This window comes from Ursus maritimus, unplaced genomic scaffold (assembly GCF_017311325.1).
Source record: "Ursus maritimus isolate PB19 unplaced genomic scaffold, ASM1731132v1 scaffold_26, whole genome shotgun sequence".
Taxonomy (NCBI): Eukaryota; Metazoa; Chordata; class Mammalia; order Carnivora; family Ursidae; genus Ursus; species Ursus maritimus.
The window spans coordinates 39,031,595-39,052,415 of NW_024425119.1; the positions used below are offsets into that span (position 1 = coordinate 39,031,595).

The 20,821-nt window shown below is 38.4% G+C and overlaps 2 protein-coding genes across 2 annotated transcripts; both read left to right on the forward strand.

Moving 5' to 3' along the window:
* Window positions 1–4,543: 4,543 nt before the first annotated feature.
* On the forward strand, window positions 4,544–5,509 carry LOC103675437 (olfactory receptor 8S1-like). The gene has a single exon (XM_008704514.1). The coding sequence runs from the start codon at window positions 4,544–4,546 to the stop codon at window positions 5,477–5,479; it is 936 nt and encodes a 311-aa protein (XP_008702736.1). The 3' UTR covers window positions 5,480–5,509.
* Window positions 5,510–19,613: 14,104 nt separating this feature from the next.
* On the forward strand, window positions 19,614–20,549 carry LOC103675608 (olfactory receptor 8S1-like). The gene has a single exon (XM_008704727.2). The coding sequence runs from the start codon at window positions 19,614–19,616 to the stop codon at window positions 20,547–20,549; it is 936 nt and encodes a 311-aa protein (XP_008702949.2).
* The last annotated feature ends 272 nt before the right edge of the window (window positions 20,550–20,821 follow it).

Consider the following 20,821-nt stretch of genomic DNA (forward strand, 5'->3'; position numbering starts at 1 on the left):
ATTTATTTATTTATTTATTTATTTATTTATTTATTTATTTATTTTGCCATTTCTACCTCCCTATCAATTCTAGTTTCCAGTAATTGAGGCGGTAAATGGAAAAGGAAAAAAAAAAGAATTTCAGGGGATACTAAGATAGGTGAAGTCTAACTTCTATGCACACTGCTTCTCCCCATTCCAGGTGCCTCCCAGGATACCAGGGGCAAACAAGTTTTGCCTTTCAGCAGTAGACTGTTTTTCTTCCTATACTCATTACTCTACCTTCTCAGACATTTCTTCCAATTATTAACATTTTCTGTGTAATTACACTGGGCAGATGAAGTGTTAAATGTGGAGCAGTCCTCAGCTACCTATATCTTTGGAAATAATAGGATAAAATTATTAGACCTAAAGAATTTAATAATTTGTAAATAAAATAATGTGCTATGTCTCCCAGAGCTGATTGAATTTTAAATTTAGGCACGAATTATTTTAAGAAATGTGAGTTCCCAATAGTGAAATTACAGCCATAAATCACCTGATTTTTTTCTTAAAATGAATGAATATTTGTCTTAAAATGACTCAATAAAATCAACCTCCTGCCCCACTTCTCTTTAAGATAGAATGTGAAAAAGTATAGACGAGATACCAATAAGTGACCATCTGAGAAGTACTCAAGCTATCCCTGGCAAATTGGTAAAACAAGTATATTAAGAGGAAAGCCCTAGGCTCCAACTGGACCTACCACTCTTCTCTCTTTAAGCAAAGAAACCAGTCTTTGTTCCCTCTTTTCTGAATTTCAAAAATAGTCATTCAGACTTCAGTGTGAATTGACTCCACTGTGTTCCCTCTTCAAAGGTAAGTGAGCAGAATTTGGAATTTGTGTTTATTTTTCACTATACAGTTAAAATAAGCCTTGTCCTCACTGGCAGCAAATAAAAAGTGCTTAGAGATTTTTCAATTGAATTGAATAGATTTAATTCACTAATGTGGAAGTCAGGGAGAATGTTTATTCAGCAGGAGTTTATAAGCACAAAGATAAGAAAGACACCTTATGGACTTTTCCATTTGATTTTTCTTCTTCACTGCAGTCTTAATTCACTCAGTCTACCACGTTAGACCACACATTACCCACCACTGGACACAACTGAAAGGTGACCTGTATCTGATCTCTTAGAAGGGCACGAAATATGGGAAGACACCTAAGTACTATACTGCATGAGTGAGAAAAGCCAGGAAGAGCAAGGACTAATTCATGGGCTGGCCCAGCAGAAACAGAACTTATATTTTGAGTCCTATGGGCAATACCAACATCAGACACTTTCATATCAGGATAAAGCCAAAGGATTCACAGCTGATTCAGAGTTTCAGGGGGCAAGTTAGGATTATGGTAAGAAGTCATTCTAGACAAGAGGGTTCATGAAGGATCAGAGTTTTGAGTTATAATGATGGGTCAGATTTCAAGTTTGATATGAAGAAAAAGGCTAACAAGGGAATTCAGCCCTGTATATTGGGAGAGTGCTAGTAGAAATCTAAGACAAATAAGTGCATGAACATAATAGCTCAGCAGAGGTTTATGCCAGGCTGCCAATCAACTTTTCTGAAGCACAACACTCTATATAATACAATCTACAAATATCTGTTGCTTACATGAATGAATGAGTGAAGGAATGAATGGATAAATGGAGATATGGGTGGATGGATAGATAGGTAGGTAGATAGATAGATAGATAGATAGATAGATGATAGATAGATAGATAGATAGATAGATAGATAGATAGATAGATAGATAGATGAATAGAAGACTGGATTAAGTGGTAGCCTGGATGATGGAGTTAATGAATGAAAAATTAGATTGATAACTTAAGTAGTAGATATAAGGATGAATGAGTGAATAGATGAAGGAACATTATAGTTTTAAGCAACCTTCCTGTTGTGAACTAAAATGAGCTAATTTGTGTGATCTGCTCCCTGTGGATCAGGGATCTAAAGGCACTGGTGAGTTACCAGACAAGTCTTTTTCTTTTCTTTTTTTTTTTTTAAAGGTTTTATTTATTTATTCGACAGAGATAGAGACAGCCAGCGAGAGAGGGAACACAAGCAGGGGGAGTGGGAGAGGAAGAAGCAGGCTCATAGCGGAGGAGCCTGATGTGGGGCTCGATCCCATAACACCGGGATCTGGGATCACGCCCTGAGCCGAAGGCAGACACTTAACCACTGTGCCACCCAGGCGCCCCCAGATAAGTCTTTTTCTAACCCAAAAAGAGCTCTATACTCCCCTGAATTTATTTTCCTTCCCAGCCTCCTTCCTGGTTGGCTTGTTTTTGAAAATGAAATTCAAGCTGGGGATATTCCTCAAGGAGAAGCCTACATTGTCTTATTTGCCTCATCCTTCCCAGTCTTTTTACATTTCATAAATCTTGATTAAGGACTTATCTTGTGCCTCACACTGCAGTGTGTGTTCAGAGTATCCAAAGTAACATTAAGCTCAATCCCTATCCTCAAGGAACATTAGTTTAACTGAAGAAGAAAAGAAAAACACCTATTACTAAATATTTTGGATACTAACCCTTTATCAAATATGTCTTTTGAAAATATCTTCTCCCATTCCATAGGTTGCCTTTTAGTTTTGTTGATTGTTTCCTTTGCTGTGCAGAAGCTTTTTATTTTGATGTAGTCCCAATAGTTTGTTTTTATTTCCCTTGCCTCAGGGGATCTATCTAGAAAAAAGTTGCTATGGCCGATGTCAGAGAAATTACTGCCTGTGTTCTTCCAGGATTTTTATGGTTTCCTGTCTTACATACAGGTCATTCATGACATTTTGAATTTATTTTTGTGTATGGTGTAAGAAAGTAGTCCAGTTTCATTCTTTTGCATGTAGCTACCAGTTATCCCAACACCATTTGTTGAAGAGACTGCCTCTTTCCCATTGAATGTTCTTTTTTTTTTTTTAAGATTTTATTTATTTATTTGAGAGAGAGAGAGATAGTGAGAGAGCACGAGCAAGTGGGGTGGGATGGAGAGGGAGAAGCAGGCTCCCCGCTGAGCAGGGAGCCCGATGTGGGGCTCTATCCCAGGACCCTCAGATCATGACCTGAGCTGGAGGCAGATGCTTAACCAACTGAGCCCCCATTGAATATTCTTTTCCTTGTTGAAGATTAATTGACCATATAATTGTGGGCTTATGTCTGGGTTCTGTTCCATTGGTCTATTTTTGTGCCAGTACCATACTGAATTGATTACCATAGCTTTGTAATATAACTTGAAGTTTGGAATTCTGATTCCTCCAGCTTTGTCTTTCTCTTTCAAGATTGCTTTGGCTAGTCAGAGTCTTTTGTGGTTCCATACAAATTTTAGGATTCTAGAAGTTCTAGTTCCATGAAAAATGCTGTTGGTATTTTGATGGGGATTGCATTAAATCTGTAAATTGCTTTGGGTACGATAGACATTTTAATGATATGTTTTCTTCCAACCCATGAGCATGGAATGTCTTTCCATTACTTTGTGTTGTTTTCAATTTATTTCATCTGTGTTTTATAGTTGTTAGAGGATAAGTCTTTTACCTCTTTGGTTAGGTTTATTCTTAGGTATCTTATTTTTTGGGGTGCAATTGGAATTGGAATTGTTTTCTTAATTTCTCTTTCTGCTGCTTTATTATTGGTTTAAAGAAATGCAACAGATTGCTGTACATTGATTTTGTATCCTGTGACTTTACTAAATTTGTTTATAAGTTCTAACAGTTTTTTGGTGGAGTCTTTAGGGTTTTCTATATAGAGTATCATGTAATCTGGAAATTGTCAAAGTTTTACTTCTTCCTTGCTAATTTAGATGCCTTTTATTTTTTTGTTGTTGTTGTTGTCTGATTGATGTGACTATGACTTTCTTTTTTTAATGGTTTCTTTTGATGAACAACTTAGTTCTGTTTTACCTTTATTATTTCTTAGCTCTATTTTTTTAACTTTAAAAAATATTTCATAGTTTTCTCCCTTACCTCAACTCTGCATCACACACACACACTCACACACACACACACACAGCTTTCAAAATTATCTCTAAGATCAAATGTTCCAAATATATGAAAGATAATAAAGAGGAAAAAAATAACACAAATGTACATAATTAATCAGTAATAAACTATTACAAAGTCTTGAATGGAAAGTGAAAGACAGACTGAGGAGAACAGGAAGGATTCTAGTATCTTCTGCAGAAAATGAATTCTTGACCAGAATGTCATAGAACAAAATCAGTGGCCTAGTTTGAAGGGATAAAAATTATTCAAGGATCAGATCTGAAAAATTATATAAATTTCTCTAGCACTGTTTGTAAGAAAAGAGCAACAAATTGAAAGAGCTCTAAAGGTTCAGGACTTGTACACCAAGAAGTCAGAAGAGGGAAGGGCATGTTTCAAGGGATTCCATGAGAAATATTAAACAACTATAGCAGTAATGAGCAGATGAAGAAAAAAAGTGTGTACATAGAATAAGTAGAAAGTTTGAGTTGCCAGAGGAGGTGGTTGATACATTGTTTCTCTTTCTGTTTTCTTCCAAAGAATTATCATCTTTAAATGGCCTTGGGAAATCACAGCACCATCACTGAGTTCCTCCTTCTTGGACTGCCTGCTGATCATCATACCCAGGCCCTAGTCTTTGTGCTTTTCCTAGTAATTTACCTCCTGACTCTGTCAGGGAACCTGTTGATGATCTTGGTTATCAAGGCCAGTTCTCACCTTCACACGCCCATGTACTTCTTCTTGAATCACCTCTCCTTCCTGGATCTCTGTTACTCTTCAGTCACTGTGCCCAAGATGCTAGAGAACCTCCTGTCTGAGAAGAAAACCATCTCAGTGGAGAACTGTTTGACCCAGGCCTTCTTTGTGCTTGCCTCTGGGGGAACAGAGCTCTGCCTCCTTGCAGTAATGGCTTATGACCGCTATGCTGCCATTTGCTACCCTCTACTCTATGGTCAGATGATGAGCAATGAGCTATGTGTGGGACTGGTGTGGGGATCTTGGGGTCTGGCCTTTTTGGATGCTTTCATCAATACCCTCCTAGCTTGGAATTTGGACTTCTGTGAGACTCGAGTCATCTCCAACTTCATTTGTGAGATTCCATCACTGTTCCCTCTATCCTGTTCCAATAGCTCTGTTAACTTTGCAGTCCTGTTCTGCTCTGCCCTCCTGCATGCCTTTGGGACCTTCCTTCTGGTCTTCTTCTCTTACACACGTATTGTTGCCACCATCCTGAGTATCAGCTCTGCCTCAGGCAGAGGCAAGGCCTTTTCCACCTGCTCCTCCCACCTCACCACAGTAAGCTTATTTTATGGCTCAGGTTTTCTTCGCTATCTCATGCCAACCTCAGGTTCCCCATGGGAGTTGTTTTTTTCCATGCAGTACAGTGTGGTCACTCCCCTAGTGAATCCCCTTGTCTACAGCCTAAAGAACAAGGAAGTAAAAACAGCTCTGAAAAACATTTTGCAGAAAAGTTTACAACATCTCAGGTAGCAGAAAACAAGCAGAGGATGATTGGGAAGCAGGGCAGAATTATAGCAAAATACCCAAATAATAGGCATTAAGGAAAATTTTTGTTTGCTCATCATGTCAGATATGACAAAATATCTTTTAAAGCCTCCTTTGTTTGGAAATCCACAAAAAAATAGCAAGGTATTTTCTTGCTTTGGTTCATATTTTATCTTTCTTAGAGGCAGAAAACATGCATCAGATGACTATTTCAATACAAGTAATTTGGTTATAGACATAGATTATTCCTTTTGTTTGCAAGACATTAACAAAATGCTTAGTGTGGGGGAAATTGTTTGTGTCCTGAATTCTTACACGGATTCCTGTGGGTACTAAACTGGGGATAAAGTTTTGCTACAAGGTAAAAAGCCAGGATTTCTAAAGGAAGAAAGATACAGACTTGAGACTTGTGGAAGGGTGAGTGGAGGTGGGTTTAAGATGAGCTCTGATTGAAGAGGGCCTTAGTGGCAAGGCATATGTAGCTGAAGGTGTCTGAGAAAGGAAGTCAGTTTATTGGGCTGAAGTCCAGACTAGCAGACACAAGCCTTGTGAAGCATTAATTGCTATGTGGCAAATGGTAGAGAATTCCATTCATTCTAGGGTAGAGTAGCAGCCCTGCTTCTTTCCCCTTCTGTGTTTTACTGGTGGCTCAGAAGCCTTAAGTCTGGTAGAAAATGATTGGGTTTAGAAAAGAAGACATGGAGTAGGGAGAAGCTTAGGGATTCTAGGGATTTTTTTCCTGAGGGGGGGAAAAAAGATGGTCATGGAGAAGACTAATCAGAAAAGCTACATAAACCATCTACCAAAGCATCCTAGACATCTATGAAACCACTTGCTAAAGCATCCTAGAAATCCTAGAAACACAAACTCAAAGCCACACAGACACTGTACTTTACAATATCTTAAATGAAGGTAGATTTATTTTTTTAAAAACTTTAAGTTCAATTTAATTAACACATAGTGTATTATTAGTTTCAGAGGTAGAATTCAGTGATTCATCAGTTGCATACAACACCTAATGATCATTAGTTCAAGTCCCCTCCTTAATGCCCATCACCCAGTTACCCGATCCCCCTACCCACCTCCTCTCCAGAAACCCTCAGTTTGTCCCCTATAGTTAAGAGTCTCTTATGGTTTGCCTCCCTCTCTATTTTTGTCTTATTTTATTTTTCCTTCCTTTCCCCTATGTTGATCTGTTTTGCTTCTTAAATTCCACATATGAGTGAAATCATGTGGTAATTGTCTTTCTCTGACTGACTTATTTCACTTAGCATAATACTCTCTACTTCCATCCATGTGGTTGCAAATAGCAAGATTCATTCTTTTTGATGACTGAGCAATATTCCATTGTGTGTGTGTGTGTGTGTGTGTGTGTGTGTGTGTGTGTGTGTATTTTATATATGGGGGTGTGTTTGTGATACATATATCATTTCTTCTTTATCCATTCGTCTGTCAGTGGACATCTGGGCTCTTTCCATATTCTGGCTATTGAGATATTGTTGCTGTAAACATTGGGTTGCATGTGCCCCTTCAAATCACTGTGCTTGTATCTTTTGGATAAATACCTAGTAGTGTCAAAGATTAGTTGACCATAGAGTTGAGCATCCACTCCTTGGTTCTCTATTCTGTTTCACTGATCTATGTCTTTTCGTCCAGTTGCATATTGTCTTAATGATTACAACTTTGTAATACAGCTTGAAGTCTGGAATTGTGATACCTCCAGCTCTGGTTCTTTTTCAAAATTCCTTTGGCTATTCAGGGGCTTTTCTGGTTCCATACAAATTTTAGGATTATTTGTTCCAGCTCTGTGAAAAATGTTGATGGTATTTTGATAGGGATTGCATTGAATGTGTAGATTGCTTTGGGTAGCATAGCATTTCAACAATATTTGTTCTTCCAATCCATGAGCATGGGGTGTTTTTTCATTTCTTTGTGTCTTCCTCAATTTCTTTCATAAGTATTCCGTAGTTTTCAGAGTACAGATCCTTTACCTCTTTGGTTAGGTTTATTCTTAGGTTATCTTATGGGTTTTGGTGCAATTGTAAATGGAATTGATTCCTTGATTTCTCTTTCTACTGCCTCATTGTTAGTGTATAGAAATGCACCTGATTTCTGTATATTGATTTTATATCCTGCGACTTTGCTGAATTCCTGTATCAGTTCATGTCACCTGCAAAGAGTAGAAAGTTTGACTTCTTCTTTGCTGATTTGGAAGCCTTTTATTTCTTTTTGTTGTCCAATTACTGAGGCTAGGACTTCCAGTACTATGTTGAACAACAGTGATGACAGTGGACATCCCCGTTGTGTTCCTACCTTAGAGGAAAAGCTCTCAGTTTTTCCCATTGAGGATGATATTAGTTGTGGGCTTTTTGTAGATAGCTTTTATGATATTAAGGTATGTTCCCTCTATCCCTACACAGCAGAGAGTTTTTATCAAGAAAGGATGTTGCATACTGTCAAATGTTTTTTTCTGCATTTATTGAAAGGATCATACGGTTCTTATCCTTCTTTTTATTAATGTGGTGATTTACATTGATTGATTTGTGGATGTTGAACCACACCTGCAGCCCAGGAATAAATCCCACTTGGTCGCGGTGAATAATCCTTTTAAGTACTGTTGGATCCAATTAGCTAGTATCTCGGTGAGAATTTTTGCATCCATGTTCATCAGGGATATTGGTCTGTAATTCTCCTTTTTGGTGGGGTCTTTGTCTTGTTTTGAGATCAAGGTAATGCTGGCCTCATAGAAAGAGTTTGAAGTATTCCTTCCTTGTCTATTTCTCGAAACAGTTTCAGGAGAATAGGTATTAATTCTTCTTTAAATGTTTGGTAGAATTCCCATGGGAAGCCATCCAGCCCAGGACTCTTGTTTTTTGGGAGGTTTTTGATTACTGCTTCAATTTCCTTGCTGGTTATGGGTCTGTTCACGTTTTCTATTTCTTCCCCTTGCAGTTTTGGTAGTTTATAAATTTCTAGTAATGCATCTATTTCTTCCAGATTGCCTCATTTTTTTCCATATATTTGTTCATAATACTTTCTTATAATTGTTTGTATTTCTTCAATGTTGGTTGTGATCTCTCCTCTTTCATTCATGATCTTATTTATTTGGGTCCTTTCTCTTCTTTTTGATAAGTTTGGCTAAGGGTTTATCAATCTTATTAATTCTTTCAAAGTTTTGTTGATCTGTTATACTGGTTTATTTTTATTTCTATATCATTGATTTCTGCTCTCATCTTTATTAATTCTCTTTCTCCTGCTTTATTTGCTGTTCTTTTCCCATCTCCTTTAGGTTTAAAGTTAGGTTGTGTATTTAAGACTTTTCTTGTTTCTTGAGAAAGGCCTGTATTGCTATCTACTTCCCTCTTCGGACCACCTTTGCTGCATCCCAACGGTTCTGAACTATCGTGTTTACGTTTTCATTTGCTTCCATGCATTTTTTAAATTCTTCTTTAATTTCCTTGTTGACACTTTCATTCTTTAGTAAGATGTTCTTTAACCTTGAAGTTATATTTAATATTAAGTTGTTGGAATGACTCAATGGCCAAAAGGGAGAAGGATGAAGGGGGTCTTAGAGAAGCAAAAAACAATGAAGAAGTTATTCCAACCCTAAGCTGAAGCTGATAATTCTACATTGGCTGCTGTGCTGCTGGGACACCAGGGACAGGACCACTGAGGAGAAGAATCACAGTGATGCCAGGACTGCTGAAAAAGTGCTGCACTACTCCTGCCATAATCAGAATGTGGCTGCAGTGTCCCCACCACTACCTCCTCTGCCTCTGCCTCTTCCTCCACCTCCTCCTCCTCTTTTTCTCCTTGTCCTTCACCTTCCTATTCTTATTCATACACTTAAACAAACCACTGCCTCCAGTTGGCTAAATGTAACCAGAAGCCTATTAGCAAGAGAATCTGGGAAATGTCCTATGCAGGCTTCTAACCCAAGCAATGTAAAAGCAAAAATATAAGGGTGAATGTAGAGTTTGTAAATGTGACACTCCTCAGTTTACACATGCCCTGCAGAGCAATCAGTTGCTTAGCATAAAGGATGGCTCTCAGGCATTCACTGCCCCCGATGAAGGCATAGAAAAGTAGGCAAAGGACAGGTGTGATTTCTGTAACTCTACTCCAAGGCAAAATATTGTAATTTGAGGCTCTAAGAGACCTGTGAGTTTTTCTCCAAACTCTGGGAACTTTGGAAATTACCAGGCAGCCTTCTGAAAGAGGCTGTTTAAGGCTTTGTCTTACTTTTTTTTTTTAAATAATTTTTATTATATTATGTTAGTCACCATACAGTACATCCCCAGTCCTTGATGCAATGTTCCATAATTCATTATTTGCATATAACACCCAGTGCACCGTGAAACATGTGCCCTCCTTAATACCCATCACCGGCCTATCCCAATCCCCCACCCCCCCTCCCCTCTGAAGCCCTCAGTTTGTTTCCCAGAGTCCATAGTCTCTCATGGTTCATTCTCCCTTCTGTTTACCCCCCCTTCTTCTTCCCTTTCTTCTCTTACCGATCTTCCTACTTCTTATGTTCCATAAATGAATGCTAAGTGAAATAAGGCTTTCTCTTACTTTTTGTACCCATCTTACTCACTTTACAGGGTCTCTCTTCCCACCTAGGCAGTGCCCTCTGCAGGCCTCTCCTGGCTCTTCCACCGATCCAGCAAATCCACCTAAGGTTTTGTTCTTTATTTTTGTCTGTTTGTTTACTAAAGGAAATTTGGCTGAAACAATGTTACCTAATAACCACCTCCACTAACAAAACATTTACTGAATATCTGTTGTTATCTAATTTCAGAATTCCCCGTTGTGTTCCTACCTTAGAGGAAAAGCTCTCAGTTTTTCCCATTGAGGATGATATTAGTTGTGGGCTTTTTGTAGATAGCTTTTATGATATTAAGGTATGTTCCCTCTATCCCTACACAGCAGAGAGTTTTTATCAAGAAAGGATGTTGCATACTGTCAAATGTTTTTTTCTGCATTTATTGAAAGGATCATACGGTTCTTATCCTTCCTTTTATTAATGTGGTGATTTACATTGATTGATTTGTGGATGTTGAACCACGCCCCCCCCTTTTTTTTTTAAGATTTTATTTATTTATTTGACAGAGAAAGAGACAGCCAGAGAGAGTGGGAACACAAGCAGGGGGAGTGGGAGAGGAAGAAGCAGGCTCCCAGCGGAGAAGCCTGATGTGGGGCTGGATCCCATAACACCAGGATCACACCCTGAGCCGAAAGCAGTTGCTTAACAACTGAGCCACCCAGGCACCCCCCCTTTTTTCTTTTTTTCATTTATTTTTTTTATTTTAATGGTTTTTTTTATTATATTATGTTAGTCACCATACAGTACATCCCTGGTTTCTGATGTAAAGTTCGATGATTCATTAGTTGCGTATAACACCCAGTGCACCATGCAATACATGCCCTCCTTACTACCCATCACCAGTCTATCCCATTCCCCCACCCCCCCTCCCCTCTGAAGCTCTCAGTTTGTTTCTCATAGTCCATAGTTAAGTTAGTCAAGATATAGGACATCATTAGTTTCAGATGTAGAGTTCAGTTATTCATCAGTTGCATACAACACCTAATGCTCATCACATCCGTGCCCTCCTTAATGCCCATCACCCAGTTACCTCCCTCACCAACCTCCCCTCCAGCAACCCTCCGTTTGTTTCCTATACTTAAGATTTTCTCATGGTTTTTCTCCCTCTCTTCCCATCAGTTTTCCCTTCCTTCCCCTATGATCCTCTGAGCCGTTTCTTATATTCCACATATAAGTGAAACTATATGATAATTGTCTTTCTCTGATTGACTTATTTTGCTCAGCATAATACCCTCCAGTTCCATCCACATCGATGTAAATGGTAAGATTTCATCCTTTCTGATGGCTGAGTAGTATTCCATTGTATATATATGCCACAGCTTCTTTATCCATTCATCTGTTGATGGACATCTGGGCTCTTTCCATAGTTTGACTATTGTGGACATTGCTGCTATAAACATTGGGGTGCAGGTGCCCCTTTGGATCAGGAAATGAGCAGAAGACATGAACAGACATTTATCCAAAGCAGACATACAAATGGCCAACAGACACATGAAAAAATGCTCCACATCACTTGGCATCAGGGAAATACAAATCAAAACCACAATGAGATACCACCTCACACCAGTCAGAATGGCTAAAATTAACAAGACAGGAACAACAAAAGTTGGCAAAGATGCAGAGAAAGGGAAATTGTCTTACAGTGTTGGTGGGAATGGAAGTTGGTACAACCACTCTGGAAAACAGTATGGAGGTTTCTTAAGAAGTAAAAAATAGAGCTACCCTACAAGCCAGCAATTACACTACTAGGTATTTACCCTAAAGATACAAATGTATTTTGCCCTGTTTTAGATCTGTTTTCTACTTTGGAAATTTCAAAAGTTTTCAGCCAACCTGCTTTTCTCATTTAATGGCATTTTGAAAGGTATATTTATCAAATATTAAATTCTTAGTATTTGATTGATTGAAGTTAAAATTTATGAGGGCTCAACTTCACTTAGGTATTTGTCTCATATTTGCATATATTTTTGCAATACATGGATTTCTGAAGCAAGTCAATATCTATTTATTTTTCTTCGTATTAAAGACAACAAGACTGATAATATTCCACGGACACTGCTATATATCTCAAATTATTTTTCACTTTACTTTTGACTGTGATGAAATCAAAAAGTATCAATGCTTCATATAAAATACTAACATTTTTCTTTAAATATTTTTAAATTAGAAACTATTAAAATACAGAGAAATGGACCTACTACACAATGAAGATCACTATTAACATTTAGGTATATCTCAGTCCAAATTTCTATGAAAAAATATCTTTATGGTACATTCTTATACATAGCCATAATTATAATTTATAAGCAATTTTGTTTCTGTCATTTTACCTAATAAAAATTAAACATTTTCCATTTCCAAAAATATTTTAGTCTCTATTTTATTTTATAAAGAACAAAAAATGCCATAGTTTATTTAACAATTCCCCTACTATTGAACATTTCATTTATCTAGCAATTGTTCCAAAGAGTTTTCCCCTCTTCCTCCCTGCCTTTTTCCATGTGTTTCTCCTTTCTTTCCTTCCTGCCTTTTTATTTTTTCCTGATTTAGGAAATCACAAGCATAGGATTGAATTATTCTTAATTCCTTGTTCATAATGCACTGTCATAATCAGTGCACACATATACTACTTTATTTCATTTATTTTCTTTTTGTTAGGTTGTTCATTTGTTTCTAAAGGTATTACAAACCATGCCACTCCTCCTAACCTAATAACTTAAACTTATTCATAATTAAATGTACCTTTGATTTCCTCCCAATCTTATCATCTGAGAAGTTATACGTCACCTTAAATTTTGTGTTTATGAATTTCCTTTAAAAGTTTATAAACTTCTTTTCATATGTTATTATTGTCTAATTTTGTTATCAAAAACAGGCTATGCTTACAAATTTACAGTAATATTACCTTCAAATATCTTTGAAAATCACTCATTTTTAGTGCTTACTTGTATAAATCCCAGATATGTCTAAATTCAGGTATCTACATACCAGAAAAGAAAAAGAAACATGCACCTAGCTGTTTATTATCCTTTGAATTCAGGAATAGATCTTGATGTGGAATGTGCCCTGCTTGCTTACCTAATGTCACTCTCCAGAGAAGCAGCACAGCCTTCTAACAAAACACTAGATTTTGCTTTTTGAGTCTCTACTCTCTTTATTTTGTATCTGCAGCTCCTTTTCTGTCTATAAGAATATATATCACAAATCTTAAACTCAATTTCCCCATTTGAAACTATTTAGCATAGTGGCAAAAAGCAGTTTTTAAGGTCTTATGATATAAACTTTAATCCTGACTCCACCACTTAATAACTTTATAAACTTGGATCAGACATTCCACCATGCCTCAGTTTCCTCATCTGGGGTAAATGAGGGTAAATAAAGGTTACAGCCCATAGAGTTGTTGTGGGGAATTAGTTATCAAGCCTAAAATGTGTGGGACAATACCTGGAATTTGGTATGTATTTAATAAACCATTTTTATTTTTGCTCTGGTCTCATTCTCTTCTAAAACTTTGAAAACATACCAGTTTTTAGTATGCACATCTTAATCTTCTTCAATCTGGCCAATGCTCCCACTGTTCCGTATAGACAACAATACACCGTAAGTCTAAAATCCAATGGGTATTTTGTATTTCTAATCATTCAGAATCAAACTGCTGTATTTGTTACTGTTGATTGCTCAGTCCTTCTCCATCTCTTCCTTGGCTTTCATGACCTGCCTTCAGCTGTTTCCCTGAAAACCTCCCTGATTGTTGACACAACTGATCATTAAAATATTCATCTGAGGGGCGCCTGGGTAGCGCAGTCATTAGGCGTCTGCCTTCGGCTCAGGGCGTGATCCCGACGCTCTGGGATCGAGTCCCACATCGGGCTCCTCCGCTATGAGCCTGCTTCTTCCTCTCCCACTCCCCCTGCTTGTGTTCCCTCTCTCTCTGGCTGTCTCTCTGTCACATAAATAAATAAAATCTTTAAAAAAAATTCATCTGAGAGATATTTATGAATTCAAATCATGAGGGCAAAGGAAAATAACCTGAGATCAATGCACAGCTTCCCTTTGCTTTCCCAAATATGACATACTGAGATTAAGTACACGAAGAAGTTGCCACCTACTTTTTGCCTCCTTTCAAACTCACTAAACACCTAAGAATTTTCACCAAAGACAAAGCTTCAACATGCAAGTTCCAAAAGCCCACACTAAGTAGAATCTCTTGAGTTTTTAAAAATTTGTTTGTTTTGTGTGTGAGTCTAAAGTTGGGCTTCACGCTATGACTCCAGAGAATAAAAGATATTGGCTCCTTGGTCTCCTGGGGTGCCAGGCTCTGCTGGCCAATTACTAATTACTGACTGCCTAATCTACACCTGCCCTTCTGAAGGGTTATATCTGGGATACACTCACTTCACGGATTCTCCTAGTACAAATAATATTTAGAGTCAGAGAGAAAACTAAAAAAAGGGATGCCCAAGGATTTGGACTTAAGACTACCAGAGAGAAGCCCTTCATACATTTTGTGAAGGATTTAAGAGTCTTCGTATAGCCAGTAGGAGAAAAAGGCAGGACCAACCTAGAGCTCAGAGGATATGTGCCTTGAAGCTTCAGCCTTTGAAAGTACCTAGCTCTTAGGTAAATAATTTTCATGGTCTTACTGTAAGTTCCCTTAGGAAAAAAAAAAAAAACTAATAATCTGAAGTTCCTGTAATTAGTCCTCGTGAACATAGAGATCTCATGGCCTGAGGTAAAAATCAGAGTGGCAGGAAATCTTCTGAGCCACAAAAGGCCAGACCATGGTAATGTCTCCAGGACCACTCTGGAGTCCTCTCTTGCTCTCTCTCTCCTGATAAATTATTTTCCTCCCTTCATATACCTTCTCTTTCTAGCTCTCTGAGGTGTGTCTCACCCTGGGTCTTCTTGTAGACTTTTTGTTTGCTTCAGACTGAGCCCCCAAATCTAGACAGATTCTTATTCTCCATGCACTGAGGTCTATGTGTTCACCTACTCTGAGCAGGTACTTGGGAAAAACTCTCTGGCCTTGATGACTGACGTTGGGCAATGGGAATGGGGACTTCGTGCATTCTGGGCACAAACTCTGCATTGCCTAGGCCCTACGAGTATGAAATCAGAGTAAACCAACTGGGAACATCACAGTCAGATGAAGATTAGGCAGAATACATCATCAGAGTAGATGGCATATGTTTTATCCTTTTCTAGGATATACTTACATGTGCCACAGAAAGTTAATTTTTTTGCTATTAATAACTCCCTCAATCTCTCAAATGGTTCATACTGATTTAGGTGCTGAAGCACACAGGAAGGGCAGAAGTCAAGAAATATTTAAGAAAAAATTTTGCTCATGTTCCTTTTCCATGCCCTCCTACTTTCAGCCCTTCTCCCAGTTCAGGAGACTCCCAGGTTCCTAGGGGATTTATAATGCTTCTGAGTATAAAAACTTTCCCACTTTTGGTCAGTAAATAGAGGAAATACTGAATCTCTCTCTTCCTTTTCTTATTAACCCATCTGTCCCAGCATTTGTGAAATTAACTAACATTTTTTAATTAAATACATTTGAGATTGACAAAGTGTTAAGAAACCTATGTTTGCTCTCTTTGTTAAGGGAGGTTTCCCAACTTGTCCCTCTGGAAAGGATGTGATTAAAGTACATTACCAAACTGCCTGAGCTCAAATTCCAAGTTCTCTACTTGGTGCCGATTTGACCTTTGGCAGGGTTCTTAAACATTTTCTGCCTCAGGTCCTCATCTGTTTAAAAGAAAGAAAAAGAATAAGATAAAATGGCTGCATTATGGGACTTTTACAAGAAAGAAGTAGATTAATATGTGTAAGGTGCTTGGAATAAGCATTATCTTTTCAATATCATCACCATCATCATCATTATCCTGAGTCATTAGATCAAAAGGGGTTAATATTGTGACTGATTTGAAGTGCCACTCTGTGTTTAAACAGTTATTCCAGTGCAATAAATATCCAATGATAAAATGAGATGACTCTTAAAAAAACAACAACAACCCAAAAGTCAGGAAGCCTGCCTGGTTCAGTCATTTGGGCATCTGACTCTTGATTTCAGCTCAGGTCATGATCTCAGGGTCCTGAGATTGAACCCCACATTGGTCTCCACGCTCAGCAAGTCTGCTTCTCTCCTCCCACTCCCTCTGCACTCTGCCCCCTGCTTGCACACTCATTCTCTCTCTCTCAAATAAATAAATAAATCTTTAAAAAAATACAAACAAAACTCAACTTCGTATTGATCTGTAAAGCAGATCAGACAGAACTGAAGGTTGCAGACATGTTTAACAAGTGCTCATATTTGACTTTCTAATGCAAATTAGACAACCCAGCTAACTTCTAACTTCTGCATTGACCTCTTTTTCTCTTTAAGGATCTAGAATGTCCCTTCTCCACCCACTCTGAATCTAGGCTATATCTCACAAACTTCCTTGTGAATTGAAGGCACTGTGATCCTTCTGGACGAGTAAGTATGCACAATGTAGACAAAGAGTAAATGTGAAAGAAATGAAGCTATTGTATGCCTAATTGATACAGAAAATCCCAAACATAGAAATGTTCATATTTTTGAAGAGAGCGGTCTCAATTTACTTTTTAATTTTGTTTTATTTACTAGTGTAGAGAACAGAAAAATTGTTTTCTTCTAACAGGACTTGACAAAAGCAGAGATAATGAGGGTCATTGAAATTTCTTTTTTTTTCAACAGTTTGTTTTCCTTCCCTGCTAAATTTAAGTTGATTTCAGCCATCTATGTTGCATATAAGTCTAGTAGGCAGAACTGAGATGGAAACTGAATTTAAGAAAATCCCATAGTCTGGGGGCGCCTGGGTGGCTCAGTCGTTTAACGTCTGCCTTCGGCTCAGGGCGTGATCCCAGCATTCTGGGATCGAGCCCCACATCAGGCTCCTCCGCTGGGAGCCTGCTTCTTCCTCTCCCACTCCCCCTGTCTGTGTTCCCTCTCTCACTGGCTGTCTCTCTCTCTCTGTCAAATAAATAAATAAAAATCTTTAAAAAAAAAAAAAGCAAGCAAGAAAGAAAAAGAAAATCCCAAAGTCTGGGAAAGTATGTAAATATTCAATATTAATAGTGGGAAAATAATCAGAACAAATAATCCCAGGACAAACACTGGGAAGGTGACTGCTCTACAGGATTAAACTCATTGTGAGCCCTTTGGGCAACATCAAGGTCAGACTTTACAGTATCAGGGCAAAGCTCAAGAATACAGGGCAGATTCTGAACATGAGGGGACAAAGCCAGGCGGAAGGTTTCAAGAGGCACAACCTAAGTATATAACCCTAGGTTGTTTTTCAAACTGGGCACAAAGGGAAAGTCTAAAAAGAGAATAAATCCTTGAATTCTAGACAAGAGTGACATAAAATCAAAAAGAAGAAACTGAGTATCTATAAAATAGTTAAACAGCTGTATATACAAAGTTGTCTTCTCAGTGCCTAGCATAGCCTGGCGTATAGCAGTGCACTTGTGAATATCTGCTGTCTGAATAGTGGGCTTGTGGAAATATGGTAGAAGAATAAACAAATGAAAAGAAGGATTGTGAATGGAATGGGTAAAGTCCTCTACCAGACCCTCCATAGCACCAACAATCTGACTCTTCTTCCTCCTCCTCCTACACACACAAACACACACACACACACACACACACACACACAGCATTTCTTTCTTTCACTTATCTTTAATGTTAAATCTTTATCAAGCTTATGGATCTGAAACCTTTCACAAAAATGTTACCTATACAATCTATACTCTTCATTTCATTATTTCTTTCTTTATCAACAAATACTCATTGGGGCTCCACTCTGTGCACTTCCCTTCATTAGGCTGAGTGTTCTGGATGCCAAATACTGTAGAGCATGATCCCTGCCTCAGTGAAATTACAGTATCATGAAATGAAAAACATTAATGCACTACGAATGCACACTAACACTAACTATGACAGCAAAATAGAGATTCATGTGGTAGCCTACCGGGAACAGAGTTACTTATTATGAGTTAATGAGTTAGATCATACTATAGAGAAACACAAGAATTCTTAAGAAACTCTTCAGAAAAGAAGTAGAGACTTAGTATAGAAAAAATACAGGCTTCATAATAAAAGTTCAAGTTGGACTCATGGTATTAATCATTTGGAATGATACTCAAATACTTTTGTTCCCTTATTTGAAAAATCTTTACAAAATGATTTACTTCAACTTGCATCTGGAGTTTAGTAGGAGTACCTAGAACTTAAATGGCACTCAATAAAAAAAAATAGTTCTATTATTACATATTATGGTGAATTCAGAAAGAGAATGATCAATGAAGATCTTAGAAAAGAAGTTGAAATCAAGGTGAATGTCAAAAAATAAATAAAATTTGGATCTATAGATAGGGCATTCCAGATAGAGTTGATGCTTGAGCCAGAAAGAAAGGATGTTCATAAAGTACTTGAACGAAAATGCACTACTTTGCCCTCAGAATTAGGGCTCTCTAGGGGGTAGTATATGAGCAATTATATAGGTACACAGGTGCCAGATGATGAAGGACATTCACTGCCAAGCCTTGATTGGAAGACATGGTATGACAGAGACACCTCTTGGCTTAGAGTCCTACATAGTGCAACCAAATGCCAACTATTCAAATTGGCAATTTAGGGGCACCTGGGTGGCTCAGTCATTAAGTGTCTGCCTTCGGCTCAGGACGTGATCCCAGTGTTCTGGGATTGAGCCCCACATCAGGCTCCTCCTCTGGGAGCCTGCTTCTTCCTCTCCCACTCCCCCTGCCTGTGTTCCCTCCCTCGCTGGCTGTCTCTCTCTGTGTCAAATAAATAAATAAAATCTTTTTTTAAAAGTTGGCAATTTAGACAAATAACCTCTGATACTCAATTTTCTCTTCTGTAAAATGGATTCAGCATGCTCTACCCTTATTCATTCTACTCCATCCTCCAACATACAAAGGCAAAGAAAGACACAGGCACACATGCACTAAGATTCAGATCATGTTTCAGTCTTGCCCCAAAGATTAAATTGACAATATATGTGAAAGTGATTGTAAAAAAGCTAAAGGAAGACAAAATAATGTCATTGAGCAACTCAGCAAGGTTTTAAATAGGAGTAAGAAACTGAGTGATAGAGGAGAAATGACAAGTTTTGCAACATCCACTGTAGACAGTCCTTTAAAATATGCAAATTATGGGTAATATTGTTAATCAGTTTCAGTTGAAGGAAATTGACTAAATTAGTCATGGTCCAGGTCTGGATGAATTTGTGAATTCCTTCAGCAATCTCTGAGATAGAGTATCAACTATAGGGTAATATCATACTGAGATTGACCTATTCAGAATTGAAGCAGAATATCAGTATTGGAAGAAAGGATCTAAAAAATCAATGAGGAAATTTTAAATATAAACTAGTTGGTCCAAGCCCCCCTCTTCTGGTAATTGAGTGTGGTCAAAGAGGTTTGAGGTTTATGCCTATCTTTATTTCTAGGGAATATCCTCTCTAAATGGCTTTGAGGAACCACAGCACCATCACAGAGTTCATCCTCCTTGGTCTGTCTGTTGATTCCCACATTCAGGTTCTGCTCTTTGTGCTTTTCCTTGGGATTTACCTCTTGACTATAATGGGAAATCTATTGATGTTGTTGATCATCAGGGCAGATCCCCAACTCCACACCCCTATGTACTTCTTCCTGAGTCACCTCTCTTTCATGGACTTTTGTTTCTCTACTGCCATAGTGCCCAGGCTGCTGGAGAACCTCCTGTCTCAGAGGAAAACCATCTCAGTGGAGGGCTGCCTGGCTCAAGCCTTCTTTGTGTTTGACTTTGGAGGAACAGAAGTCTGCCTACTGTCAGCAATGGCCTATGACCGTTATGCTGCTATCTGTCACCCACTCCTCTATGGTCAAGTAATGAATAATCAGCTGTATATGCAGCTTGTGTGGGGTTCATGGAGCCTGGGGTTTCTAGATGCACTCATTAACATTCCCCTGATAATGAACTTGGATTTCTGTGAGGCAAAAACGATCCATCACTACAGCTGTGAGCTTCCCTCCCTCTTCCCTTTGTCCTGCTCTGATGTCTCTACCAACCTCACTGTCCTGCTCTGTTCCACACTCCTGCATGCCCTTGGTACATTCTTCCTGATCGTCTTCTCCTATGTGTGCATTGTCTCCACCATCCTGAGCATCAGCTCCACCTCGGGCAGAAGCAAGGCCTTCTCCACCTGCTCCTCCCACCTCACCACAGTGACCCTATTTTATGGCTCAGCTTTCCTCCGTCATTTCATGCCAACCTCAGGCTCACCTCAGGAGCTGATCTTCTCCATACAGTACGGTGTGGTCACTCCCCTAGTGAATCCCTTCATTTACAGCCTGAAAAACAAGGAGGTTAAAAATGCACCGAGAAGAACCTTGGGCAAGTTTTTGCAACAGCACAGGTAGCAAACAGTAGATGGAGATGATTAGGCGTTAGGCTCGAAGTGCATGCAATGCAGATATCTGTTGAGTTGATGTTAAGTAAAATTGCCTGAATGCACATCTTGTTAAATGCTGACAGATTCCTTAGTAAATAATTTTACCACCCAAATTCAGTATATTTTCTTCTAATTTTTTCTATACATGGAGATTTTAATTGAACAAATTATTGAGCAGTCTCAATAATGTAAAAGCATGGATCATTTTTAATTTTCCATCATTGAATGTTAGGCGGGTTC

Coding starts and splice junctions, on each gene's coding strand:
- LOC103675437 (XM_008704514.1), top strand. CDS start 4,544: ATGGCCTTGGGAAATCACAGCACCATCACTGAGTTCCTCCTTCTTGGA.
- LOC103675608 (XM_008704727.2), top strand. CDS start 19,614: ATGGCTTTGAGGAACCACAGCACCATCACAGAGTTCATCCTCCTTGGT.